The 27,495-nt window shown below is 44.3% G+C and overlaps 1 protein-coding gene across 18 annotated transcripts in view; it reads left to right on the top strand.

The window, feature by feature from the left end:
• Window positions 1-27,495, top strand: part of MTSS1 (MTSS I-BAR domain containing 1) — a 112,432-nt gene that overhangs the window by 54,367 nt on the left and 30,570 nt on the right. For 9 of the 18 annotated variants that reach the window (XM_015856245.2, XM_015856248.2, XM_015856250.2 and 6 more), the window contains exons 1-3: window positions 5,740-5,770; window positions 25,254-25,338; window positions 26,593-26,684. In XM_015856245.2, the coding sequence (XP_015711731.1) occupies window positions 5,755-5,770; window positions 25,254-25,338; window positions 26,593-26,684 (193 nt within the window). In that variant the 5' untranslated portion in view covers window positions 5,740-5,754. Of the gene's footprint in view, window positions 1-5,739; window positions 5,771-25,253; window positions 25,339-26,592; window positions 26,685-27,495 lie in introns of those variants that run through there. The other 9 variants (XM_015856259.1, XM_015856246.2, XM_015856247.2 and 6 more) reach the window with 1 other exon arrangement.

Below are 27,495 nucleotides of genomic sequence, written 5' to 3'. Positions count from 1 at the left end.
ATTTCATTCTGCTTTTCAGTACTTAAATATGCAGGTGGCAGTTTTCAGCCCAACTTCACTGCCTCAAAATAAGAACCTGGATGGTTTGAATTGTGTGGTGGGCACCACCTGGGTAACAGGTTATTAACTGTGCTGCTTCATGGTGACAGTTGCGTATCTTGGATATTATATTGGCCCTGCTAGGCAGGGGGGTTGGAACTACATGATCCTTGAGGTCCCTTCCAACCCGGGTAATTCTGTGATTCTGTGATTCTGTGTGATTATCACAGAAAAATGTCCCTGGGAACTGTTGAGGATGGGTGAACATGCAGTAAGTTTGCAGTTTGTTGAGTAAGTCTGGCAGTGATGCCTCATATTTAAGGGTATATGTGTTTGTTTCTGTTTAGGATATGGCTTTGTCTCTGAAACACAAAAACAAATCTTTTCTGTAGAGATTGTGTGTGATCATCACTTTTTTTTGCATATTAAATGTTTTTTTCTTTCCCTTTTTAAGTTCTGTGTAGCTGTGGTCTCACTATATCTAGTTAAAAGTCCATAGCTGTATTTATCCATTTCTTACAACAGCAGGAATAGAGTGATGCTAAATATTTAAATCTCATTGATGCTCAGGATAGATTCTGACTGACTTAAGTGCTACAGATGTCCCTAAATCATTTATCTTTGAAGATGCTGTGTGTGACATGTTAAGGTATTCAAGCTGTCCAGGAGAGCATAGCACAGAAGCTGTAGGGCCTTTTTTTGGAGACTTCTGGCTTTCAGCCTCCTTGGACATCTGTAGGATCTGGCATGTTTGAAGGCTGCACTTGTCAGGTGAGTGTCAGTGGGCAGGGGAGAGACCCAGGTGCCCTAGAGGTGAGCTCCCACCCCTGTCAGGGGTGGTCACTCTGTGTTTATGGAAGGAGAAGGACCTCACTGTTGGCTGCAGAGTGCTTGGAGACACGGCTTTCCTTTGCAAAGTTGCTTCTCTGGATCTCATCTTGGGTGTTTTAAATTCTGCCCTTAAAATTGCCTTCGAATGTAGAAATCCCTCTTGCTACTTAATAGTTTCAGCCTTTGAATGCTGGCTTTCACTTGATTTAAGTGTGTTGCATCAGATTTAGGCAGCAGTTAGCATGTTCTGGGTGGGCTGGCTCCTTTGCACTTCAGGCAGTGGCATGGGTGGCAGGTATTGTAGGTATTGCATTACATGATGGTAACGAGGTCTGGTGGCACTGGTGGGGCTGTCTGGCAGTTGGGGAGGACTGTGTCCAGGCTGTGGGGCTTGGATCTGCTTTCAGCAGGGAATAAAAAGGGAAGCATACAGAATGGGTGTATTGACATATTGACTCGATCACACTAATAAGAAAACTCCATTTTCTGTTATCTGTGTATATTTCTAAATATCTTCCTGTGATTTCTCTCCCAGGAAAATATTTTTCAGGTGTGTTTGTTGCAGCATCCCGTTTTGTGCTCACTTAAGCCTGTTTGATAACACAGGAGCAGTTTGCAGGCTGTGCTGTGTGCATTAGGAAGAATGGAGCCAGCCCTGAGGATTTTCCTCTTCCTTCCCATGCTGCAGCAGCACAGCTGGGGGATCCTGCCCAGAACTGGGGGCTGGGTTTTGTACATGCTTGTTAACTTCATTACCCGGCCAGACAGCTGAAAGGAGGAGCTAATTAAAGAAAATAAATAGGTTAGGTAGGGAGTGGGGGAAATCCTCGGATTCTTTGTGGCATGAGAATTGACACTTTTCAGATTGTTTAGGCCTTGTCAGAAAATGTTTTGTTCAGCTTTTGTTTTCTGTTGAATCCCGTGTGCTTGGTTAGCTTCTTTTCAAATTAAAAACAAAAACAAAAAAGCCCTCCATACATGGATTGAAAGCTTTATCTGTTTATCTCCTCATTAAAAGGACTGTCTATGAAATGTGCTGACAGGGCTTTTGCTCTCTTGCTTTCTATTCTCACCACATTTTCCATTGAAAGCCTCCCCTCTACTATTACTGTTCTGCCGTAAATGGGACTTTCTGGTGGTGGAGGCTCTGGGCTGTTTCTTACTCCTCATGGGCTGTGTCCGTGGCATCCAGTAGGAAGCCTCAATTCAGAGCACCTGGAAGCCAGTTTGGATGTATGTGCTAAACTCCTTGCGAGGCAGTTTTTGGAACCTCAAAGTCATTGTGGAAAACACTGTGGAAAACACATATTGTATGTTCATATTTTAGAAAGAGGCAGCATTTTGAGTAATGTTTGCTCAGTGTTCAGCCTGGGCTGGGAAGCAGGTGGTGTCTGGTGGGAGATGAGATACTTAGGGAATGTGGCTGTGGGAGCAGTTCAGAATACTGCTGTGCCATTTGCTTGTGCAAAAACAAGTGGGACATGAAGCATGTTCTGCCGCCAGAACCATAGATTGCTCGTGGCCAAGTCCCCTCGCAGCCCTGTCATTCATACTGATGTTAATGTGAAGTGATTGCAAAGAGATTTTGGTTATAGAAGAAATTGGGAAAGTAAACCAGGGGATAAACTCTGTTTATAGTAACGTTGCTAAAATTGTGTCAGTGCAAGCAATAAAAATGGGCACTGTTAGCCCAGCAGCAATTGGGCTTGAGATGCTGGACCAGTGGTCTCCAGCCTTTGCTGGTCCCCATAGTCATCACAGATGGACCTTGCTGAGCTGTATTCTTCAGCCTAGCTCAAGCAGCTTGAGTGAACTTCATATGAAAAACCTGTGCAGCAACTTGAATTTTGTGATGTCTGATATGTAGAGTAGACAGCTGCAGGCTCAATTAACCGCCCCTTCATTTTCTTTTTCCAATTTATTTCTTTTCCAGAAGGCTTCTGTGGCTTCCAAATCCTCATGGATGAGTGGACTTTGGGGCTTGTTGACTTTGAGGGAAATGGAGTGCAGGGTCCTATTCACACTGTCAGTGCTGCTGTACATGGCAGCCTTTGCTCAGTTCCTTTTTGGGAGGCCGAGCTGAGCTGCTAAGCTTCTAATAGTGTCACCCAGCTCAGGGGAAATTTTGGGTGCTGGGTGTAGCAGGCTGAGTCTGCCTGAGCTTTGGGAGGCAAGAGTGAGCAGCAGGCATGAACTTTGGAGATGTGATTAAAGAGCAGGCTGTGCTGTGCTGTGCTGATTGATTAATCACTTTATTAGTCAGCTAATAGAACTGTTTCATGATTGCTGTTTCCCCCTCCCCAGTAGTAGAGCAGCATGATGCCAGGTACATCCCTGCTTTGTGGTACCTGGTTTGAAGCTTCTGCCATCTCACATAGGTGACCATGAAGTATTTTAATGAAGCTGGAATTATTAAAAAAAAACTATTACATTTCAGGGATGTTTGGGCTTCACGCTTCAATAGTGCTAATTAGATATGTGACCCATTTTCATTCTGCTTTAGCTCCTGGGGATGGTGGAGCCTCATTATAAATACAAGGATAGAGAATGCTCCCGTTCCTTACTCTAAATAGCTTCTTCAAAACATGCCCGGAGGGCTTTAGGGTGTTTTTTGTGTGGACACTGATTACGTTTTCTTTTCTTTTAATGGGAAGTGGAATGGGGGTGGTATTTTTCTCCCCAGAAATGAATAATTGAACACTTTTTTTTTCCTTTAATTTGGAAAAGCAAATCAAGGCCCTTCTGAATTTTAAGTTGCCTTGTTTTTATTGACAAGGGAATAAACTCGAATCTTTTTAAGCATAAAAATGCTTTTAATATCACAGGAGCATCCCATTGCCTGATATTTTTAGCTAGCAGTCTGTGCAGCCCATCTCTTCATGAAATGCACGGCCTGTTTGGCTGGATGCTGACAAAAGACAGCGACCGTGAGAGGTACTTGTAGAGAAATGAAGTGGCAAAAATGCACGCAGTGACGCAGAGCTGAGGCTGGAGAGGGCAGAGTGTCCATCCCAGCAATGGCTCTCGGAAAGCTCTCGAGTTTTGTGCCCTTTTCAGCAGAACTCATTTGTTTCCAGCAGATTTAGGGAAAGCAAACAACCCCCAACGACTGCAAATGCCAGCCTCACTTCAGGGAGAGCCCTGGCTGGGACCTGTGGATAAGTGTATCAAATAATATAAATATTAACGAATATAAGGTAAAGGAGTGTTGCCAGGCAACTGCCAGAGGCACTCTGGTTCCCTCATCTCACGTTTGCTGGAATGACCTCTTACATTTCAGGCGCTGTGCCTGCCCACATATGAGGTGGCTGCTCTGGGCATTGCAAGTGCTGCCAGTTGTGTCTGGTGAGACACTGCCAGGCCATCCTGGGCATATGTGCTGTGTTAAAGAAAATAACTTAAGAAATCAAGGAGTAGGGGTAAAGATTACTTCGGTCCAGTTCTCAGCAGTATAACAGGCTGAATATGTACGTAGCTGTGGTTCAGCTGTGTTGGTGGAATTAATATGAACGCAGGCAGAGGGTAGGACTCATCACTTTTGTTTTTAATGACTACAGTACATGGCAAGGTAAGCTGGGTTTTAGCTCTGGTTTTGCTGCTTTAAAATCAATTCTGTGGCAAGGCTTTGGGGCAGATCAGGGCAGCCTGGGGACCATCCTCAGGTTGCCACGCTGCCCTGGCAGCTCACTGGATGCTGAGGGGCTGTGCTCGCCAGTAGCCTGATCTGTGTGTAGCAAAGGATGATGTTAACCTTTTCTGTTTGCTGAAATAACCTTTTCAGAAGCTGTGTTTATCAGGGTGAACATAACTTCTACACTGTAAACGTGGGTGACATGACTAGATTTTGGGCTGCTGTTTTATTGCTTGTATGTTATTCCTGTTCGGAGTGTGTTAGGTGCTGCAGTCCATCCCCCTCTTTCCCCCCATCATGAGAAAGCTGCTATCTGAAAATCAGCAGCATACTGCAGGGTGAAAAGGGCTCCATGTAGGAATTAGTTAAGCTGCAAACCTCCCATTATTTAAGCCCTCATTTCTCTTAATTCACTGTGAACATGCAGGACTGCACACAGCGAGCAGTGGTTAACACGTTTATAAGCCTTTGAAGATCAGAAACAAACTTGGTTTCATTTTGAAATAGGCATTCAGTTGTGTGATGCCTCATTGCTAAGTATTCCTCAGAAGATTTTGGTGGCATGTCTCATGGATGTGGCCTTTAGTTGTGTGTTATGCTGTAGTTCTTTATCAAAAATCCATTTGCATGGTTTTCCTCATCTTTACAGTTTGTTTTTCTTTATCATGCTGTTTTCATTCTCCTCTCGCACGTCTTTATCTCAGATATTTAAGCTATTTTGGCTTACTGTGGAGTTTAAAAAGTCAAAAACAGTTATAGAAGGAAACTTTGAAGACTTTCCCTGTATGGAAATGTTGAATAGAAGACAGCTGCTGCCACAGAAGATTCAGCAGCATCCTGTTGGTGGGTTGTTGAAGCAAATGTACCTCTCTGCACCTGCTGATATACCAGCTTGTCCTTGCAAGGAGTAAAAAACTGCCTTAGCAGCGATGGTTTCATGGAGATGTTCCAGCACGTGTACATGGAGCCCATTTACTCCCTGAGAATAGCCTCAGTTTATCGCGGTGCAGCAGAAGGCGTCTTTCCCACTTGCTCAGAAAGGAATGCAGCTCCCGTCAGGCCCTAAATGCTGCTCTGTTTTGTTGCATTCCACTGAAGATAGTGACTGGGACTTTCTCTTGAGAAGAAAAACAGAGAACACCTGTTGCTGCTGCCGTAGGCTGAAAGACAGCTGGTGCCTGAGCAGTGCGGCTGTACGGGACTCCCGCATTCCTGCCTGCAGGATGTATAGGCATGTAAGGTCCTGCTCAAGAATGGCTTCAAAAGAAGGTTTGTCATGAATAAAAATGGCGTGTTTTGTGACACAGCTGAACGGAATAGACGCATGGAGGCTGGGTTATTTAGGAATTTTCAAGATGGTGGTCACGTCCTGGAATTTTTAGTCTTCAGATTTAAACTCACCAACTAAATATGTTCAAATAGTGTATGTGTAACTGGCTGAGCCTTTCTTCTTCGGCGGGACTGAAGCATAAGGGCTTTCTGAGGAAAGGATTCTTATGAAATTGCAGGTATGTTTGCAGGATTTTGCCCTAAATAAGATAATGAACGTCCAGGTATGTTTCTGAACTCAGGGTTAGACCAGCACTCAAAAAGGTTGAACAATATGTTTAATATTAAAATAATATTTCAAGTTAGATGAAAACAGCTATTTTCCAATCTCTTGGATTAAGCCAGATGGAGTAAACATCTTAAAGTAGCACGTTCTCCTACAGCAACTTCTTTCTGCAACCAGGCATAGGAGAAGAGTGTGAGTGCAATGGCTTGAAGCATCTCGATCAGATTTTGCTGCTCCACTGACTGAAAAAGGGCAGAGGGACCATTGTAGACACCTGAAGAGGCTGTTGGCCTCCATTAACAAATGGTTGCTTTTGAAGACTCTGCGTTGTTACAGAAGAACCATTTCAACATGTTGATCTGCAGAAGATGCTTTGTTTCGCTGTCTGGCCAGATGACTGGGTGCATTCTCTGGAGTGGGGATCATGATGTGCCAGTAATTGCAGTTAAATGAACATGGCTGGCTCTCAGGCAAATGAAACCTAATTTGTCACAGCTGTCAGAATGATCATGTCATGTTTATTGCCTTCAGGAGCAGTTTTAGGCTGCAAATCCTGATACGATCCCAGCTTTTTCCTGTTAAATACTGTGCAGCATGTTTGCTGACCCTGTTATTTATCTTTTTTTATTTTTAAAGGCAAACACACCCATTCTGTCTCATATAAGCAGAGGTTGAGCTTCTGGGAGCCTTATTCATGTGGGCTCGAGTTTGTTAATTTGGTGGACTTGAGCAGGGCAGTAATTTGAGTGCTTGCATACAACAGTAGAGAGATTTGCTCGCGAATTCATACGGTCAGGGTTTTGGAAATGGTGCTTCAAATCAGCTTGTAAGGAGCAGTTCTCTCAGGCTGAACTAAACATATAGTTACACTTTACATCATCAGCTGCAGACAAAAGAAGCACAGCAGCTTTGAATTTTGTACTTGTGCCAGCAGGAAATACAGTAAAATAATACACGCTTCCATTATTAATACCTAAAAAAAACACAGTAAGGTGTAGGCATCCTAAAATCCCCCTTAGTCATAATTTCAGTATTTATTTACCTTTCTTTGTAGATTAACAGATTGAGTCTAAATTGGATGGAGCTCGTTCTGTTCTGCAAAACAAACAAATGCTAATTTTTGGATGTCAAGCCTGAGGGAGCAGAGAAATTTCCTGCTCTGTTCTTCTTCTAAAAAAGGAAACAAGATTCAGAAAACACACTTGGATCTCTGCAAAGCCCGTAAGGCTGTCTGACTTCTCCAGCCTCTGTGCTGGTGGCTGCAGCAGGGCTGGCCGTGGAACCCACTTCTGCTCTTGACATGGGTCTGCCTGGCTGCAGGCTGACTGGCCTCTCCTGCAACAAACAGACAAACCGTTTCTTCAAGGGTTTGTTTCCATCTATTTTATCTCCAGTTCCGATTTCATGACACAGCCTGGCATGCAGGTATCCCTTTCATGAAAAGAAACTACGGCCCCCGATGCTCAGTGCTTTTAAAAAGAAGTTTTAATCTTCCATAATAGCTACATGACAGTTTAATTGTTGATAAAAGGAAAACAAAAAGTTACACATCTGCTTGTGTAGATTGTGGGGACGCGGCATTACAGATAAACGGTATGAGCTTTAGCTTAATGATTTATTGCAGCCCATTTCTTCATTTTATTGCAGCTTTCAGTCTCTTATTATGCAGCTGTCTGGTTTCCCCGGAGAATGGAAGACTAGCTTAGAGATATAAATCTCTGTTAATGATTTTAAATAGCTATCTATCTATATATAATAGGAATCATCTTTTTTTTTTTTTTTTTGCCCTGGGCATTCAATCATTGGATTAGGAGAGGATAATCAATAATCCCTCTCTGGTTAGTGCTGGGGCTAACCAGCTTTCCTCCAGCCCCTCACTCTGCCCTGTCTCGCTGTTCAGCATCTGGAGGTTTCCAGCTGACAAGGTCTCTCCAAGACCCTTGGAGGAGCTGGGCATTAGCCAGGATACTCCTCACATGCCATAGATTATGTCTGAACCAGCTGTGGAGGGGCCCTTTTCATTATGGAAACAATATGTAGACCTCAGAACTAGTGTTTCCTTCTGCTTTCTTTTTCCTATTGAGCCTAAGATGAGCTCTCATGATTGTACCACAGGTCCAGCAAATATATGTAATTGGATGGGAAAGACAATTATGGCTTTCGTATCTTTTGTTTTGTTCTGCACGCATTAAAGCCCAGCCATTGACTTGTCATGAAATTACTGATTTAGGAGATGAATTATGGTGTCAGTGCTCTATAGTTGTGCTTTTCAGTTTAGATGGAAACACACTGGTAGTGACTGAATGTTGCTCCATCTGTAGCTTACTGAAGGACTGCGGAACTAAATTTGGTTACTATATCCTTCCTTCTGGAGAGATGCTCTAAGCAGGGAGTCAAGCGCCTAAGTCTGCATTAAATGGAAGTGTCTGCTTGTGAACTGAAGCTGTGGACACTCCTACAGGTCAAATGATGTGGTGGTGTTGGTTCTGTACAGAAGCAAGACAGATACTCGTGAAGCACAACAAGTTTGTACTGCTGTCTGTTTTTAGTTTGCCTTAACAAGCAGGTTGTACAAAAGGACATGGTGCAGTGGTGTGGGGTTGGCCAGAAGGTCACTCAATAGTACTGTTTCTAAAGGGCAAGACTGCAGAGAGCTCATATGTGTTCCATACTGTAAGTTATGAAAATGTACTGCAGTATCTTTTATAGCCTCCTGAGAGACAGGAGAGACACTGAGCCTGCCGTCCAGAGGAGTCAGGTTGTGTCAGAGGCATGGTCGTTATGTGTGGAACAGGCACAGTGAGGCTGTCTAAGCTTAATGTGTTGTTTGTTTTCTCATGTGCTTACCTTGGGACTTCTCCCTTGTTTCAACCCAGTGCAGGCAATTTGGGGATGAACATGATCTGGGAACATCTGAAAGTAGAACTCAGAAGGTGGGACTCTGCTTGATATGTCATAGCACTGAGTGGACTGTTATCTGCTTAAAGGCATGTGTGGACAGCAAATAGGGTATTGTTATGATTCATGATGTTGTGTTGTAAGACCTAATAAATATTCTTAATCCACCTCATACGTAGTTCACACACTTACTCCAGCCACTGGGACTTATTCTTAGCTCTTTTTTATTTCCATTTTTTGAGGAGTTGTGCCTCTGTTAAATAGATTCATTAAGAGACTCTCTCCTGAGTTGAGTTTTGCTTGGTTTGTTACCTTACATGACTCTTCTTGAACCACTTTTTACTCCCTGAGTTAATGTACATTTGCCATTTTCAGAAAGTCAGTGAGAACTGATGACAAGAAGACCTGCCCATATCCTATATATCTGTCCATACCTTATTTAGCCCCTACTGGGGATCTGCGTGTGTTTTGTTCTGTGTAGTCAAGCCTAAGGAAAACAACTGTATGTTTATACAAGGCCAATGAACCTTTTTGTTAGTTTTCATGCTCTTGAGTATGCAGTTGTTGTGTATACACTGGGTTGCATTCACAAATCTTAATTCCTGGAATAGGGACATGTTGAAGATCGGTACGTGTTGGTTTGTTGACACCGGTAGGGCTTTCTTTCTGTAGCCTAAAATGATAATAAGTGGTTCTTACTAACCTGAAAAATGAAGAGACTTTGTTTCTGAGGATGGAGAGAAGCAGAAATAAACCAGCCCTACAGAAACTGATGGGATGAACTCCCTGTTCTCTTTGCACCTGGTGGGGAATATCTGAGGTTGGTGCCTTGGCTCTGGTTGAAGGGAGCTGCACTGCCTAATGGCTCCAGGCCTTCCCCTGGCATCAGCTTTATTTTTTAGCAAGTCTGCTTAAAATCCCAATGTCTGTGAGTCTATAACTAGTTCTCTATTTTGGAGGATGGAGCAACATTATTTCAGTGCAGCTGCAGTCCATTTATTTGAGTTGGAAATGGTGTTGCTCTGGCTGCAGTTACCAACATTGGGATCTTCTGAAAGGGCTTTTGGAAGCTCTGCACCCAGCTGGTAGGAGGGCAGCTCTTCCATCTGCTCTGCTGTGGGGTGATGTTACATGGAGACAAGCCCCATCAAGCTGGTGGTGTGTCACTTGATGTGCTGCTGACTCATTAGCAAGAAGGTAGGGGTGGGGAAACACCCTGCCTGCCAATAGATCATGGCTGGTAATCGTGGTGGCAACCTGCTGTACTGTCTGGCCAGGGTGCTCCCTACCTGTATTTAAAAACAAAAAGGCTGTGAAATGGATAGAAAGACGTCTTGCAAAGCTGATTAAGGCTGCTCAAGCTGGTGGGTAGGGAGCAGTTGGGTTTTCAGAATACAGTTTCTTTGTTTCATCCTTCCTGCCTTTCTCCCCAGGAGCTGCCCAGAAATGTGAACAACCCCCCTGGCCCCTGACCTTATGTTGACACAGACTAAATTATTCTTGTCCATTGCTCCTCTGTTGTCTCCTGTGCTAATTGCTGCTCTGCAAATCTACCCTCTGGTCTGATTTCTAAATTCATCCAGGAGGCTGAGCAGCTTGGAGGATCTGCTATAAACATGCCTTATCCGGCAGGCAGTAAAGCTGCTCTCGAGCACTCCAAGAATTAAGCCTTCATGAAATGTCCTGTCTGTTGGGCAGCTGGTTTTATCAATCTGAGTTGTAGATTAAAACATGTTTCAATGTCTTTTCCATCAAATCAGGAAGAAAAAAAAAAAAAATGTTCTCATTACCAAGTCCCTGGGTGCATGTTAATAGAGAAGTAATTGACCAAGCATCAGTCACTCGTGCTCCTTGAAGGACAAAACTGTCTCCCATGTACTGAGCTTACAAGAGCACAACCTGCGTCTTTTTTTATGCTGATAATGGGTTTTAACCTCCTGAAACCAGAGGTAGGAGCTTTCTGCCATGAACTTCAGTGTCCTGAGCCCCATCAGGTGAGATGTGCAGCTTAAAAAAAGAGAAGTTCCCCAGCCTCTTCTGTTGTAGCAGTTCAACACATGCTTTATTCTGATTCCTCCCTCAAGCACTGCTTGTGACAGCTGTGGTGTACCTTCTTCGGGTAGAAAACACCAAAAACCAGTTCAGGTTATGAAAATCCCATGGTTTGTGTTGGGAGGAAGGCTTGTAGGTGGGAAAAGCACTTCCCATCTCTGTATGGGTCACATGCAATTGGGCATTGAGATTACTTGTTGTGACTCACCAGGCTTTTCTTGTGGGAGTGCTGAGAGATTTGAGCACTGAGAGTCGTTTTGGAAGAATTGAAAACAGAAGGAAACCACCATGCTCATGGGCTGGGCCTTCATTGCTATTGTGTGTACAAGATTGTAATGGCAGATAAGAGGCCCTGTGTATGCCTTACAGAGAAATACAAGATTTTGGACTTAAGTGGAAGCCACAAAGATTGTATCCACCTTGCTTTCTAGTCACGAGGCTGATCCATGGCTTTACTCTTTACCAGCTATTCTTTGTACCAGCTTATCTTTGTGCTATGTAAGATGAATTTTTGTTGTCTTGATTCACTTTCTTAAAAACAAAACAAAACATATTTTACATCCGTAAAACAAAACATCTCCTATCTGTGTAGATACTGAAGTCTTTGATATAAACCTTATTTCTGTGCTTGTTTCAATACTGGCACCTTTTTGCTGTATAGCTTTGCCAGATTCAAACTAGGGCTTCCCTGTGTCCCAGCTATGTAAGCAATGTGAGCAGTAGTCCTGCTTTAGCACTTACGTGAACAGCAGTGCAGCACCTCATGAAAATGCAATTTTTACTGGGATGAAAGTGCTTATAGTAATGAATTGATCTGCCTACGTGCTGGAGCTTGTGATACAAACATTTTCTTGGAATCTCCCTGACTAACGTGTTGATAAGACTCTTGTTTAGTCTAATCTTGGATTAAAAAAAAAAAACACACCGTGCTGAACGTGGCCTTATAAACACAGCCACAGTGCAGAACAGTTGATTCAAGAAGATTTTGATCCAACTATCGGCCACAGAACCAATATTTCTCTCTGTTTTTTGTGAAAGCCAATCGTTTGTTATTTTGTTAATTGTAAGGAGACTGTACGGTCAGCTCCGTGGCAGTGGAGGTTGAGCCCCAGATCTTTACATCTAAAGCCATGAGCAGATATTTCCTGAGCTAGAACCTTTGTCTGTTAGCTTGTAGCCAGTAACAGGTTCCTGAACCTTATGAAATGAGCAACAGACAGTGACCAAAGATAAGTTTTAAGCCAGAACTTAAAGAAGCTTAATCTGTGTGCCTTGCAACATGGGTTTTGAACAGGAGATTTGAGCTTTGGTGAGTGTATCTGTCTGTTGGGTTGAAGGAGAGAAGAGTGTTTACTTTTCCTGCTGATTTATCTCTGTATTTTCATAACCCGATGTGATGTGAGCAGAAGTCAGGGGGTGGTTCCTGTGAGCTCAGGTGTAATTTGAATGCACAGTGCCTGCACTTGAGCTTGGAGAACTCCTACAGAAGAAAAGCGAAAGAATTTCTGAGGTCCAGAGGTCATCAGGCTACATAAATGCTCTGGGAGTTTGCTGTTGTCATTGCTGACTCAGCTATAGGGAGGAAGGAGATATGTTGTTTCTCTTCAGAACTGCTTATCACACTGTTGAGGGGTGAGAAGGAATTACTCTGGAGATTTGGGAGGAGGCTTGGCTGTCCAAAAGTTAGGTTACATTTGAAGGTACTTTACTGAACGACTTCTGAGATTCAGGTGACGTTGTACATTGCTTATTACACAAGAAACTTTACTGTTCCAACTGCGTCCTGATACTGCAAGATCCTCTGAGGGGTGGTTGGGCAGAGGCTAAAGCTGGATAGATGTTCCCAGACCACCACATTGAAGCTGATTTAGCTGGAGGATCGCTTGAGCAGAAATAGAATCATAGAATCACAAGGGTAGAAAGGACTTACAAGATCATCTAGTCCAACTGTCCTCCCATTAGCATTGCTACCAATGCAGAAAGAACCTTAAAGACCATCTAGTTGAAGCCCCTTCTAAGGACAGGTACACCTTCCACTGGATTAGTTTGCCCAGAGCTCCACCCAAGCATGCCTTGAACATGGGCATTCCTTCCAGGGATGGGATATTCACAGCTTCAATGGGTGTGTGTGTGTTCTGACATCAGTGAGCAGGAGGGGTTTGGGGACTCAGCTGTAGCTCACTAAATGCTTGCACACTGCACCTAGACACTAATTTCAGGCCTTGTCCCTGAGCTGTTGTTCACAGCGCTGATACCAGCCCTATTTCTGGGATTTGCTGCGAGACCTCTCCTTCAATCCAGTGCTGACCTGAACTGACCCTGCTTAGCTTGTGAGGCAAAACAAAATTGCAGCTAGGGGACTATGGTTCTAGTAAGCAGATCCTGAACAAAATTGAAGGCTGTTAAAGTGTCTAATTGAATTATTGCACTACAGGGGCATAGTGACTCATAGTGGAGCTAATCACCTGCTGCTTTATCTTGACTGCAAAGAATAGATTGCTAGTTAAACATTTAAAGGTCAGAGTCATAGAAATTGTAATAGTGTTATGTCTGAAGGTACTGGGGGAAATTGGGAAGGATGTTCTTTGAAGATCCCGAGGAGTCTGAAGATGAGGTTCAGCACTTTTCCTTCTCTCACACCCTGTGGAGCACAATGAAGTCCTTTATGAGAGAGGCCATGCTGAAAAGCCTTGCCTTGGCTTTGCACGGTCTTCCTCAGAAGTACCACCAGTTTGACATCTGTCTTCTGTGGGAAATCAAATCTGAATCTTGAATATTTGTGTTCATCGTGGGGAATTCCAGGAGTAAAACCGGAGCTTGGATTCTATTTCAGTAGAACTTGCAGTTCAGTAATCTGGACTGAATTTGCCTTGATTTCACTGGGCCGGGTGCATCTTAGGGCTGTCCTGGTGCTGCTGGCTGACTAAAGCATGCTGACTTTTTCTAGAGGTAACTCGTCCATGAGGGTAAGCGGGGGAACTGTGTCACTTGGACGAGGCTGTCCTTCTGTCCCAGTGCGCACTGAAGGTTTTGTGGAGAGACGGCTTGGCTCTTTGCCTGGCGTGTCCTCCTGTGCTCCCTGCTGTACAAGAGCCATTCAGGGTGACAGAGAGGATGCGTTTCTCTTAGCAAAATGCAGGACTCTATTTAAATAGCTCTTCTTGATGGTTCCCACTGCTTATACTCCATCAGATTCATCACAGGACAGGTGCTGTCCAGCTGTGCAGCTTTCCTGGAGGAGACTTCTGATGGTGCTAGAAGAAAAATTGTAGATATAGTAACAAAAATTAGTGCTAAAACATCAAAATACTGAGCTCACTTAAGAAATCGCTGGTCATATAACTTGATATCAGCAATGAATTATCACTCCAATTTAAATATAGATCTGGAAGGAAGTTTGTAATGTTTTCCACACAAGGATGCTTTATAGCAGGAAACACATCCTGCTGTAAATGAGTTTGCCTGTTTTAGAGACTGAGTTGAAGCCTGAGTGCAGCATAGGCCTGCAAGTTTCTTCCTTTTGGAAGTGTTTGCTGTACTACACCAATGACCGGGTGGCATGTTTTGAGATGGACCATTTCCTTGCATTTGGAAAGGGTCAGCAATGATGGCTCAGGAGAGCACTGCACAGGAACAGCATGTTTCCTAACAGCTGCTGACATCTAACCAGCTCAAACAGCAAATCTTTATTTGGGGGAGAGGTCTGGGCTGCAGCAGCCATTTTGTGATCTACAGAAGTTGGACCATGATCTGACAGCCCATGTTGTGGAATTTTCCTCTTTATAACCCACGTTTTGCTTTGATACTGTCATATCTAGTGGTCCTTAGTCTTATTAGGACAGATGGAAAGAATAGGGTGGATAGCAACCTCCTGAACCCCACTCTTGTACCTGGGTTTGTGCTGTGTGTAGAGCTATCACATTTATTGCATGTTTATTATGTACTTTATGAGTCCTGAGCATTCCAACCATGTGTGCTACTGGCTACAGAAAGCAGGGCACCTCACCCAGGGTACCTTGCCTGGATTTTGGGTTGATCTTTGACCTCAGTAACACATGATGGCCTACATAGAGCCACTATACATTCACATGAGCAAATTAAACAGCACTTTGATTTTTGGTGTGGGAACTGCACACGGCAGCGAGATGGAAGGTTCCTGTCTGCCCATAGCAGGACTGTCCTGGCAGGCTGATGGAAGATAGGATCTCCTTGAAAGACACCTGGCATTACTTGCAGGAGCTGCCTGCAGTAAGGAGCAGCCCTTTGATGGGGAATTGCTGGTGCTGATTTGTACCTGTTTCAGTCACCTTCTTGCATGCTTTAAAACACTGTTAGTTTTAATTTTGTTTTCATAGCAGGTAGCTTCCATGTCTCTGTAGCGCAGTACATTTCTTCATTACTTCATGCCTAGGTTTTCCTCTAACTCCACTACATTTTATCAAATCCAGTTAGCAGGTGAACAGGCACCACTGGGCATTTTTTCTTAACTATAGAAACACTGCTTACATCAAGACCCAATTACACTGTCCTTACTTCTGTACCAAAAACCAGTTCTTTGGGGGCTATCTTTTTAATTGAATCATTTCTTTTACCTACTTTAAACAAACCGTTACGAAACCTAGGCTAATGCCTCATGCCAGCAGCTGTATCTATAACAGATTGCAGCTGGACACACGAGACGTGGCAGTTAGTTTTGCTGAAGGCATGCCCTTGAGTTCACTGGCAATGAGTGACAGCGCTGCTGCCTCAGAAGACAAATTGGGCGATGATGGCGCGAGTGCTGCATTGCAGTCATTGTGAGCGACGTCACAGGCGGGTGCTCCAGCCTGGGAGCCTGGGGACGGCTGCTCCAGTGCCTGTAGCAGCAGCTCTGCGGGCTGTGTGCTGCCCACCGTGTGCCTTCTGCTGGCTGCACGCTGTTGGCTTTGTCGGCTGCTTGCAGTTCTTACAGCGGTGTAAAAGCCTGCAGTTGTTGATGTCATTGCAGGGTTTTGATGTGGAGCTTTTTTAATCCTCCTTTTTGTATTTACGTTTGTGTAGACTTATATTGTGATGGGAGCTTTTACACCATCAGAACCTGTCCGCTTTAATTAGCAGCCAGCACTGCCTTATCCATAGGTAGATGGGAATTGCACGACTAGCCATACTACTCAACTCAATGTCTGTTTTCTTCTGATGGCAAGCAGTTCTGAGCCATTTTTCCACACATCAAGTGTCTTGGCAACCTGCAGATGCTGGAAGCATTGGGTATTGATGCTTGAAATAGGAATGGACTCTGATGAGAGTGTGGGATGTGAGGAAATAAATCAGAAGCTGCTGTTGCATGGGATGTATGTTAAGGAGGATAACACGTTGTGCTTGCCGGAGCATAGCTTTGGAAGCTGACCACATTAAAAATGAGCGCATTAAAAAAGAGGAAGATTGAAAGTCTTGCACATATCATGTAATTAAGGCTCACACTCACATTTGACCTGCTGTGATACTGAAGTTCGTTCCCATTTCAAGCTTTGGCTGTTTAGCGTGGTTGAGTTGGTTGGTGGGTGTTTGTGCTTGTATCAAGCTGTGCATGGTCTGTGCATGATGTGAAAAGTGTGTGTGCAGTTTTCAACTGTAGCTTTGAATGTACAAAAGTTTGGCTCTGCCATGACCAGGAGGACCATCTCCAAGGATAGGTACGGCATTTCCTTTCAAGCTACTCTTGAAAGAGCACATGGCAAATTGGCTTTCTGTTGGGCATTAAAAGGATTTTCTTCCCTGACTTGTCCAGCAAAGCGTTAAAAACATGGAATTTCTCAAACTCCCAGTAGCTGCGTGCAGATTTGTGCGCATGTTTATTGTTGTGAGCAAACTGTGCCTCTTGTTGACCGTTGCCAGAAGAGCTGGGTGACCTGGTACCTTCTGCTTATCACGGCAGAGCAGGACGGAGGGAAGATAAACCTGCGTAACACTATTGTTGCGAATTGTAGGAATATAGGTTACGTGGTGCTAAATCGGGCTGGTCTCTGGAGGCAGCGCTTAATAAATTCTGCATAAGAGGTGACCCTTCCTGAGCATTTTTCTCTAAACTTGTAATTTATATTCTAGTCCTGTGCATGTGGTGCTTAAAGCCTAGGTCAGAGATCCTTCATCCAGCCTCGACACTTCCTTTTGTCTTTAATAGATTCATTAATAACAATAGATCGCAGCTGGCTGTGTGATACAGGTGAGGGTTGATGAGGTCTGCTCAGAGGAACAAGGGAGCAGCAGAGCATGTGAGAAGCAGGGGGCTGAGATGGATTTCCTGTATTACCAGAGGTGGCAAATGACCAGATGCACGCTTCTGTACTCTCAGGGTAAAACTGGTCTCACATTAAAGCACCGTGAATTCATTTTATGAGATACTCAAAGAAATGCAAAGAACCGTAACTGTACATAGGTGCATTAGGACAAGTCACCACCTGGGCTGGCTGTGTTTGCAGGTGAGCTTCAAGTGGTTTTGTGTTAATTTAACAATTCCACCAATGTCTTTTTTTTTTTTCCAAATTGGGCTGTGATAGTGCTGTTTTATGTACTGTTACATGTACTGTTTTGTGTGAATGTTTAAGGAGGGTGATTTTTTCAACCTTGCCCTTCGTGCACGCATCTTCCAGACCTTGTGTGCATTGCAGCAGGAGAGCACAGCAGAGTGACATGCATCTGCTGTCCTGGGGTCAGGGACATCTTTGCTGCAGCCCAGTGGGGCCTCTTTGGGAGAAGAAATGCAGTTGCTCTGTCCTTACAGACAGAGATCAGCACAAGCTCGAGATCTGCATGTCAATCAGCACTGCCAAGTGTCTTGCTGCACGGCGGAGTGCCTTGCTTGTAATGCTGTGCAACTTTGCAGCTTCATTTGATCTCTACTACAAGATGTGCTTGTTTCTTTTTGTGCATCAAAGAACTCTGGAAGCTTTTCTCCTGCTGTACTTTTCATGGTTTGAACAGGCACTCTCAAGGTTCAGCATGACAGCTTGGATTGTTTAGAGGGATTTGGGAGCTAAGCAGCAGTTTGCCTGCAGAGCCATGCAGTGCTGCTCTCCCTTGCTTTTGTGAAAATAGAATCGTTAAGACTGGAAAACACCACTAAGGTCACATTATCCAGCCGTTAGCATACCACCATGCCCACCAAACCTCATCCTTCAGTGCCACATCTCCACTGCTCTTGTACACCTCCAGGGATGGTGACTCCACCTCCCTGTGCAGCCTGTGCCAATGCATTACCTCTCTTTCTGAGAAGAATTTTTTTTCTTAATATCCACCTGAATCTCTCATAATGAATAAGGCTGAGATGGATAAAGCTGAAGATAGGAGTGATGCTGCCAAAAAAGTCGAGTCAGGAGTATTTTTGTATTTGAGACAGTTGTAAAGTGTCCTTTGGAGCGCACAGGGAAGACTCCATGAGAAAGCACCAGGAGGAGGTTTAGTGCCTTCAGAACACCAGCCCTTTACCTGCCAGCTAACACTGGATACTGTTCAAAACTGACCCTTGTGGGTAGGAGAGCAGCTCAGGAGCTGGGGCACAGGCTCCTCAGTTGGTTTGGGTGTGCAGTGGGTCCTTTGTCAGCTTCGTATCACTGAAACATTCAGTGATATTTAGAGAACACTCTAAACTTCCAGAGCTGATAATATCTTAAGGCAGCTTGAAATGATTTTTGCCTCCCTGTTACCCTCCACAATCTTCCCCTCCATTCACCAAGGCTTGCTCTGCTGGAAGAAGTGGCAGCATGTAAAAATAGCACCTCCTTATTTTGCAGATTTGCTTGCTTTGGGGTTTCAGTTAGATCTGCTGACTCGGATTTAAAAATAATTCTTCTGCTTTTTGCACCTGTTTGTTCTGATTGTGCTTGATTTTGTGTTTTGGAGGCAGCAGCTGCTTGGGTGCAGCTGAAATCCTTGCTGGACTTTGATCAGCAGTACAGGTGGGGAGAGACCCAAGAGAAGGACTGTGGAGCTGGAGGTATTTGTTGGGCTGGCAAATGCTGCACTGCTGTTCTGTAGAAGTATTTGCAGGCTTCCCACAGTCCCCATGGAAGCTGCAGGTTGAGAGCTGAGCGCAGTGCTGGTGGAATTGCACTTGGTGTTCCAACCCATTTGCTGTAAGTGTATTATCCCTTTCCCTCATTGAATGTTGCTGGAGTCTAATCAGATTACATTGCAGTTCATAGCGTTAGACAAAATAAAGAGCTGCATTTCAGAACATAGGGATCTTGAATTACTGCCTTCTTCACACATCGGGCTGACATTAAATGCTCATTTAGAGTCAGATTCATAAAGGTACTGAGGTCAATGGCTCTGGTTATCTAAATAGATTTCGGCCATCATCTTTTGACCATCTGGAACACGCAGTGAACACATTCCCGTGTGCAGTGAGCAGCCCTGGATGGAGCCTTCCTTCAGCCTGTGGGTGCTGGGATGGGCAGGGAGCACTCTAAAGCAGCACACAGCTGTGGCCCTGAATTCTTCAGCACCTTCAGGAATTCCCTTATCGTTATAATTAAAATTATCATTTTCATTATATCACTTTTTATTACCTCATGCTTTATTTTCTTGTGTTTTTTTAGGGGGGAGAGTGTTTGAGGTGGATGACTCACATTAACTGCTTTCCTTAAGCCATTAGTGTATGTAGTGCTGGGAAGAAGCAGTTGAGTCTGCTCAGGTTAAGATTGTTAGACTTACAAAGCTATTTGTAGGGCTGTTCATAGTATGACTTCAGAAACACCTTGAACTATCCATTTGAAAAGAAATGGGGGAAGTGTGTGGGCAGTAATGGTGGGCACAGCTTCGGTGTGAGTGCAGGTGTTGATCAGGCCATGTCAGTTTTCCTCCAGGAAATTATTTGTACTCCAAGGGATAAATGTAAATAATAGTCCTTGGAAAACACAAGTGTGGCATTTGCTGTCCTCAGCAAATCTCCAGAAGTGGCTGCTGCCTGTGCTGGCAGGAGTGCTTATGGAGGGGACATGGGGGACCAAGCCACAGTAATACTCCTTGCACAAGCGTGCTCTTTTCTCTTTCTTGTTGCTGAGAAGCTCTTTTGGATGGACGTGTACCGCTCTCCACTGTGATGCCACAGTTCAGTGAGGGATTTTGCTTCTTAGAAGTTTGTGAATCAGTGACAGACTTTGCGAGTTTCTCCAAATTGAAATCGATACCTTCTGCAGCAATTTGATGTGAACCTTCCCAGTGTCTTTCCAGCCACTTGTATGTGTGCTTTGCCCTTTTTAAAAGCAGAGAGCAACATCTGAGCTTCTCTGCTTGCCCTGAGGGCTGACTAATTCCATACTGTCCAAGGAAGAGAGCAGGGCTAGCTCATGACTGTACTTAATGTGTCTGATGGACTGAGAGTAACCCACGTGTTGAAATCTGCATGCAAGGGTGGAATTCTGACCCTGAGTATCTGATGGCAGCCCTTAGTTCCTGTGGGGCTGGGGCTTTGCCCCATGCTCTGCTCTGAGAACAGCCAGCGTAAGCAGAAATGCTGCTGAGCAGAGGAATAAGCTAGATCACAAGAAGTCATAAGAGCTTTAGTGCACATTCTGTAACATACTGACTGAACATGGTCACGGGCTGTTGGAAGGACTTCCTGAACCTGGTGGTTGCTGGAGCAGACTGTGCTGGGGAGATTCCTTCTGCCTTTGCTTGTTCTGTACTGCCTGAATCTTCTTCCTCCTTCAAAACTGATGCAAAAGCAGTTTAAGGTCCTGTTAGTCTCATCCATGAATGCATGCTACTGTCTTCCCCACAAGAGAAAATAGACCACCTAATGCATTTTCTCCTCAGGGTTGTCAGTGTTCTGTGGAGTTGTAGCTACCATAGAAAGTCCATGTCAGGCTTCTATCAATGTTTTCCAGATAGCTTACCCAGAGGGGCTCTCAGCTGAAGTCTGTAAAGCATTCCAAGCAGTCTGTTCCTTGTAATGTCATCAGGAGGCACACACAGTGGCCTGACAGTTGTTCACTTTTATTAAATTTCATTAATCTAGAATACCGAGGTGACTTTGACCTTGAATGTACATTTATGAATCCTGCATTCTCTGAGAGATGTCAGAATTTAAGCTTTTTTAATAATACATCAGGAAATGTTTTTTAACTGGTTCTGAGCTGGAACTTTCAGAGACATTTCCAAGTGCTGCTCAGAATGGCTTTTCCTGGCTGTAGGAACAAGGATGTCCTGTTTTGTTTTCCCGGGTGGTCAGTGCTGAACAGAGTCACTGTTGTCAGCAATTCTTGATGTGTTTTTCCAACTCACGAGCCTTGCTTGGAAGCCTCTGACTCAAACATCAAGTGCTACCATAGCTCCAGTTTTAGGTTTCCGTTCCCTGTGCCAATCGCTTGAAGGCAAAGGCCTTCCTTTTCCCCTGCCTGCTGTGACACCCAGGAACCAGTCCCACCATCCATATCTATCTCTGAGGCATACACATAAGCAGTTGTGCAAGAACAAGGTCCATGCCCTGTGCAGTCAATGATGGAAACTCCTTGCTCTTCTAACAGCTTGGGCTTAGATAAGGGTTGAGTAATGACCATTAGCTTTGGTGCCCCGCTGTTATCATCCTGTCATTGCCTCCGTGTTCAGAGCTGTATTTAATAATCCAGCCTGTGTTCAGCTCCTGCTTTAATCTTAATGGAAGCCTCTTCTGATAACTTTGAAGTTACAAAAATATTACACTCGTTTTTCATCATTCTCTCCATTTTGGGAAAGAGGGAAGTTGTGGCACATTTGGACTCTGCCCTTGGAGATAAAGACGAGCTGGTCAATAGGTCGGGGCCTTGCAGGCATCCCCTGACAGGCTGCCATCCCACGAGCTCTGGGCCTGCTCAGAGTGAGGCAAGAGGAACAAGATAAGAGCTCGATTGTAGGGAGCTGTGTGGAGTGCTCAGAGTCTGTGCAGTCGTACAGCTGCACATTTCATCAAATAATCATTTCCTTGATCTATGATCATTATTAAGTAGAAACATAATGGCTCCAATAAAACAATTGAGTCTCTTCCCTACAGTCTCTTCCTGTTGGCTCTCTGCGATGCTGAATGACATGCAAGCGTCAAAGAAAATCATTTATGCCTTTATAGTGGCCTCATTGTAGTGTCGTGGTCCACAGGCTTTCATTTAATTATCCACCATGGAAAAGTTTTTTGGTCTTTCACAGGAGTAGACCGGGGAGTGCCAAAGCACATTTGCCTTGCAGAGCCCCATTTACTTACAAGAAACAAGTCTGATGTTATCACTCACTTTCTGATCAAATTTGGCAGGAACGTTTCATTAAACCACTTTCTCTGAGTGGGAAACCTGATGAATATGGCTATGATCTCCAGTTTCAGAGTATTACTTTACACGTTCCCAAGCATTGTTTGCCTTAATGGATGCATTATTGTAGTATGACACAGAAGTAGGGAATTCTTAACCCCATTTTATAAAGAGAGAGCCCAAGGCACAGTGGTTTAACTTGCATGACTGTGGGGCAGTGTGCAGAGCTGGGTTCACCCACCCGACATCGTCTTGAGTTGATGGCAGATTTGTTAATCTGGGTTCTGCTGTTATCTTTTATATAAAGCATTTTCATTCTTTGTAGACGATAGAACTGGCAGGTAAAGAACTGAGGTAAAGCTCAGATGGTGTTGAAGTGGTTTACGACACGGAGACAGAGCAGTGTGGTTCAGGCATGGCTGGCAGTGGGCGAGTGCTGTCCTTCCTCAGACAGGGTCTGTTTTTTTACCAGTGGTTGTTTGAAGCACTCCAAAACACAGCTTGTGTTGGTGCATCCAAGGAGGTGAGACCTTCAAATGCCTCTGCTGGGCATTCAGAACCCTATCAGAGCTGTACCTGTAAGTTAAAGGTTGCTGCACCTTGGGGAGGTCAGCAGGGACGTGGTTCCAGCCTCTGGTGACCCAAGAAGTGTGCCTGAATGGAAAAACCCCTTTGCTGTTCCTAAGGTTCTGTCTCCTATTTATCTCTTCCAGGCTGACCAGGCTCTGAGCACCCTGATCTAGCTATAGATGTCCCTGTTCATTGCTAGGGAATTGGATTAGATGACCTTTAAAGGTTCCTTCCAACACAAATGATTCTATGATTCTAAATGGGAATTGGCCATGCAAAGCAGCCCAGTTGTGGCATCCCATGCTGAGCAGGGCCCCGTTCCCATTGCTGCAGCACAGAGCAGCCTGGCCTTGCTGCTCATCAGCTGCCTGCCAGAGGAATAACAACAAAGCTGGCCACTGTCTGCACCAAACAGTGCTACAATTGTTGGGGCGAGAGCCTGGATGCAGCCCTTAACACAGTCCCATGACAGGAGGAGCGGGGAAGAGCATGGGTGAGTCTGGAAAGCCTCTGTAGGGGGTGTCCCTTCCCTGCAGGCATCACTTTGGTAATTTGTGGGTGGTGGCGTTTTTTACCAGTATATAGACCGAGTCCTGCATTGCTGCTTTGCTCACCCTGCTAACCCTGTCCATCTTGTACCACTTGAACGGATGTGTTTATACATCAGTTACTTGGGTTTCAGTTAAAAATGTGTTACCTTGCAGTTTAATATTAGTAGTAACTGACCCTTGTTTCCTAGTCTCTAAAATATATGGTGCCTTATTTCCTGTTTATTATTCTAAAACAACTCTTCCTTTTCTCATGTAATGGTCTGAGGAAAGCAGTGTCAATTAACCTCAGTCAATCTTTCAGATTAAAGGACTTCAGTGAGTTCTTCAGTATGAATCTTCCTGTCTCCTGCTTGACCTTGATCAAACATAGCTCTACCTATGGCCCTGGGAGTTCTGGGGTCATTTCTCAGCTCATTTTGCTCCATCTCTGTTGTTCTGCCCCATTAAGCTCCATTGATGTGCCTGCGTCTCCAGAAGAATGCCCGTCTTTCAGGACAGAGGTGCTGTTCTCATTGCAGACACTGTCCTGTTCCTCCAGTTGCTTTCTCTCTCTGTTCTTTCTCCATCTTCTGTGCTGCTTTTTGGGCGCCAGCATCTATGGCAGCTTGTGTTTTCCCATGCAGCATGACTGGAAGGATAGAGGGCCAGGCTGGGGCAGTGAGCCTGCAGCTCTGCAGTGTTACCAAACCATATTTCAAAACACAATGAAAACATGAGTAACTGGGCAAGTAGCAAAAAAAGGTTTTCTGTTTATCTTTTAGGACAATGGAAAATACCAAATAGCCTCAATTTGTTCCAGTTACTGTCTTTGTTCTTGAGCCATTTTGTGGGCATGAGATTTAATTCAGTAAGAACGCAGGAAGATGGTGACTTCTGTTTTCATGCTTTAAAAAGAATAAATAAAAGGGTTCGAGTTACCAAGGTTCTGTCCTAGAAAAATATTTGTCACTTGGGCCAATTTTAGCAACAAAAGGGCAAAACCAAAGATACTTTACTGTATAATACAAGTCTGAGTTTATTTTAAAAGTCAAATTAGCTTTCCAAATAGGTGCTGCTACCTTGACTGTTCCAGAGGTTATTACAGTTTGGAAGATGCTTTTGACAGATGTTGATTTCTGTATTCTGAAAGCAGGTGGTTTTGTTTGCAAATAAGCAATTATCAAAACTACTGCTCACCAAGACAAAAGGATGCTGGATTTACTGTGCTGCTCAGAGGTGGCATTGCTGCCTCGAGTGGGAAATGGAGGGATGTGTGCTTTTAAAAGGGAGAACTATTGAGGAAGACTTAGTAAAAATAATTAATTCTTGCTGTTGTGCAGCGGTCAGAAACTGATAGCTGAGGGCATAGAACAAATAGTGCCATCTCCTGGCGATGTGATAAAAAAAAGTGTGATCTGAGAACGCAGGTGTGTGACACGTTATTGGTTGGGTCTGTGATAGATGAGGGAATTTGTGGGAGTGGATACATATTCTCTTGGGTCTGAGGGGTCTAGATAGGAGGAAACTGTATCGAGTACCCTGAGTTTATCTCCACAATGTGGAACGGTGATAAAATATTCCACCTTGCTGTGGGTGCCCACTTTGTTGCCAGCATGGCATCTCAGTCCCTTCTCTTTTAATTATTCTGCCAGGAGTAAGGTCTGATGGCATGAAAAGCTGTTGGGAAGAACTGCCTTAGTCATGCTTAAATGTTCGGATCTGATCTCTGGATGAACAAAAATTAAACTCTTCCCATGGCAATAAATAGCCCTGAGGACAGCCGCAGCCCAGTCGATTTTATAGCTGTTACACATCTGTGTTCCAGCTGGCATGGCTGCATCACAGGGAGGATTTGTGTCTGTGCCTCACCTTCCTCGTGTTTTGTTTTTCAGGTGGCACCAGAGAAATTGGCTCTGCCCTAACCAGGATGTGCATGAGGCACAGGAGTATAGAGTCCAAACTCCGGCAGTTCTCCAGGTGAGTGGCTCTGCACCTGGCCCAGAGCTCAGCGCTCCACTTCCTTTGCTCTCAGACTGCACGTGCACTGCAGGCATCCCTTTCAGCGAGCAACACAAAAAGCTGTGCACCAGCATTGGCACTCCAGCTCATCTCTGCCCCCGTCACTGAGAACAGCATGTATTTTCTCTCCCGCAGCGCACTAGGTGTTGAAAAAGCTGGGAAAGGCAGGATGTCACTGTGTGCTCTGCAGGCTGGGCTCTAAATGCTGCCGGTTTCCACTGTTGCTCACTGCAGAGCAGGTGGCTGCTGGTGTGACCAACCTACCTTTGTTTCAGATGGTTAAACTTTGTCACTAGATTTTGAAGAAGCCACAAATGTGGTGCTGCTTCCCTGGGAGCCCAAAAAGTTTGCTGCCAAAAGGGAAACTTTCAGCAAAAAAAAACACAGAAAAGGCAAATTTTCTAATTCATTTTTTGCAGTTAAACTGTAGAGGTAACAGAAGAGGATGAACTCACCTGTGGGCTCAGCTATACATAAACAACCTACTTCTGTAGCTGAGAGCAGTTTGCACACGTGCTCTTTTTAACCAGAGACTTAAAAAGATGTATTTGAGCTGAGGTGAACTAAAATGCTGCTTCACCATTTGCCTGATGACTAGGAAGGGATTTTCCTTGTAAAGATATTTATGAAATTGGCTAAGGAGAGAAGTTTTGTCTCCAGTTACCCTGGAGTTAGCTACTTAAATAATTTTATCCTGACGTGATTAGCTAGGGGAGCATCGCTAGTGCTGTACCAGTGGTTCTGCTGCAGGAGGTGAGGCACATGGGTGGACAGCATTTTGTTTCCTTCTACAGGTGCTCTGTCTTCTTGTGCATATACACGTGCTATTTGATTTTACAATCATCGTGGCTGCATGACACTCACTTCTCATTGTTGGGGGTATCCATTCAGACTGCATTGTTTGTTACATATGAGCATCATCTAACTGTTTCCATTGCCCCATTTCAGATTGCTTCTCTGTTTCACTCTCTGTTCCTCATTGTCCTGAACTTCTGCTCAGTAATTCTGGTTATCTTGTGGTGCGGATTCTTTTTAATCCAGTCCTTTTGCTTTTTCCAGCTTAAACATTTTTATGTTCTGGTGTTTACAGTGTGACACTGATAGCTGTCACAGCAAAAGTAAAAATACTCCAGTATTGACCTTGGCTGTCTCTGTAAGAATAAGGGCATCTGCAGGATTTGATTGCTCTTTGTGTTTTTTCAACAAAATTAGTGCTTTAATTGACTGTCTGATAAACCCACTTCAAGAACAGATGGAAGAGTGGAAGAAAGTGGCCAATCAACTGGATAAAGACCATGCAAAAGGTAGTTACAGAGGAAGAATGTTTTAATAGGAGTAAGATTGTAATACCAGTTTTTCTCCCTCTTTTTATGTTTGTAGTGGGAAACTGAATGATGTGCTTAGATATGTATAGCAGCTTTTCCAAAACGTTCCTTCCCAAAGTGCCTAATCAATTTTAACCCTTACATGTACATTTTGGCAGTTAGTTTTTCTGGACCACAAAGGATGGGTTGTTTTTTTACACTAGTAAGCAGTCACTGGGTGTAACTGTTAGCCCGCTCCTGCTGCATGTTACCTGGTAGTGCTGAGGATTGGGGATGCCACGTCTATCTCTCTGAGGCCCCGGGGTGTCATTAAAAGCTAACTGTAAGATCATGTTATGCCTCGGCCATAGACCTGTAAAACATTCAGCGTCACTACTTTTTATCTGCTGCAATCCAGAAATGTGCAGGTGGGGAATTAGAAAGCTGTGCCATTGGACACAAGGTGCTCAGAACTGCAGTGCTGGGTACCACTCCGCAGGCTTTAGCAGGATGCTGTGGTATATATTTATATTGCACAGCAGGCATGTGTTGGTAGACACCTTTGACTTTGCGAAACTTGTAGCAAGGAACAATGTCCTTCTAACACAAGTACTGCAAACAGGTTACAATCTTGAAAATGAAAGAGTTTTACTATGCCTTAAAGAAGCAGCATTACCATGATTTGTCACTGGTACAGGAAAACTGATGGGATGGAGTGTGCTCAGCCCGAAGAAGAGGATTTAGTTCTTGCCCCACTCTTACTGTGGTCAAATAGAAGCAGTTGTATCAGTAGGACATCAAGAAATCCCTG

The sequence above is a fragment of the Coturnix japonica genome, chromosome 2 (genome assembly GCF_001577835.2).
Source record: "Coturnix japonica isolate 7356 chromosome 2, Coturnix japonica 2.1, whole genome shotgun sequence".
In the NCBI taxonomy this organism is placed as follows: domain Eukaryota; kingdom Metazoa; phylum Chordata; class Aves; order Galliformes; family Phasianidae; genus Coturnix; species Coturnix japonica.
Note: the sequence above shows the minus strand (reverse complement) of the source record. Positions and strands in the feature narration are given on the sequence as shown.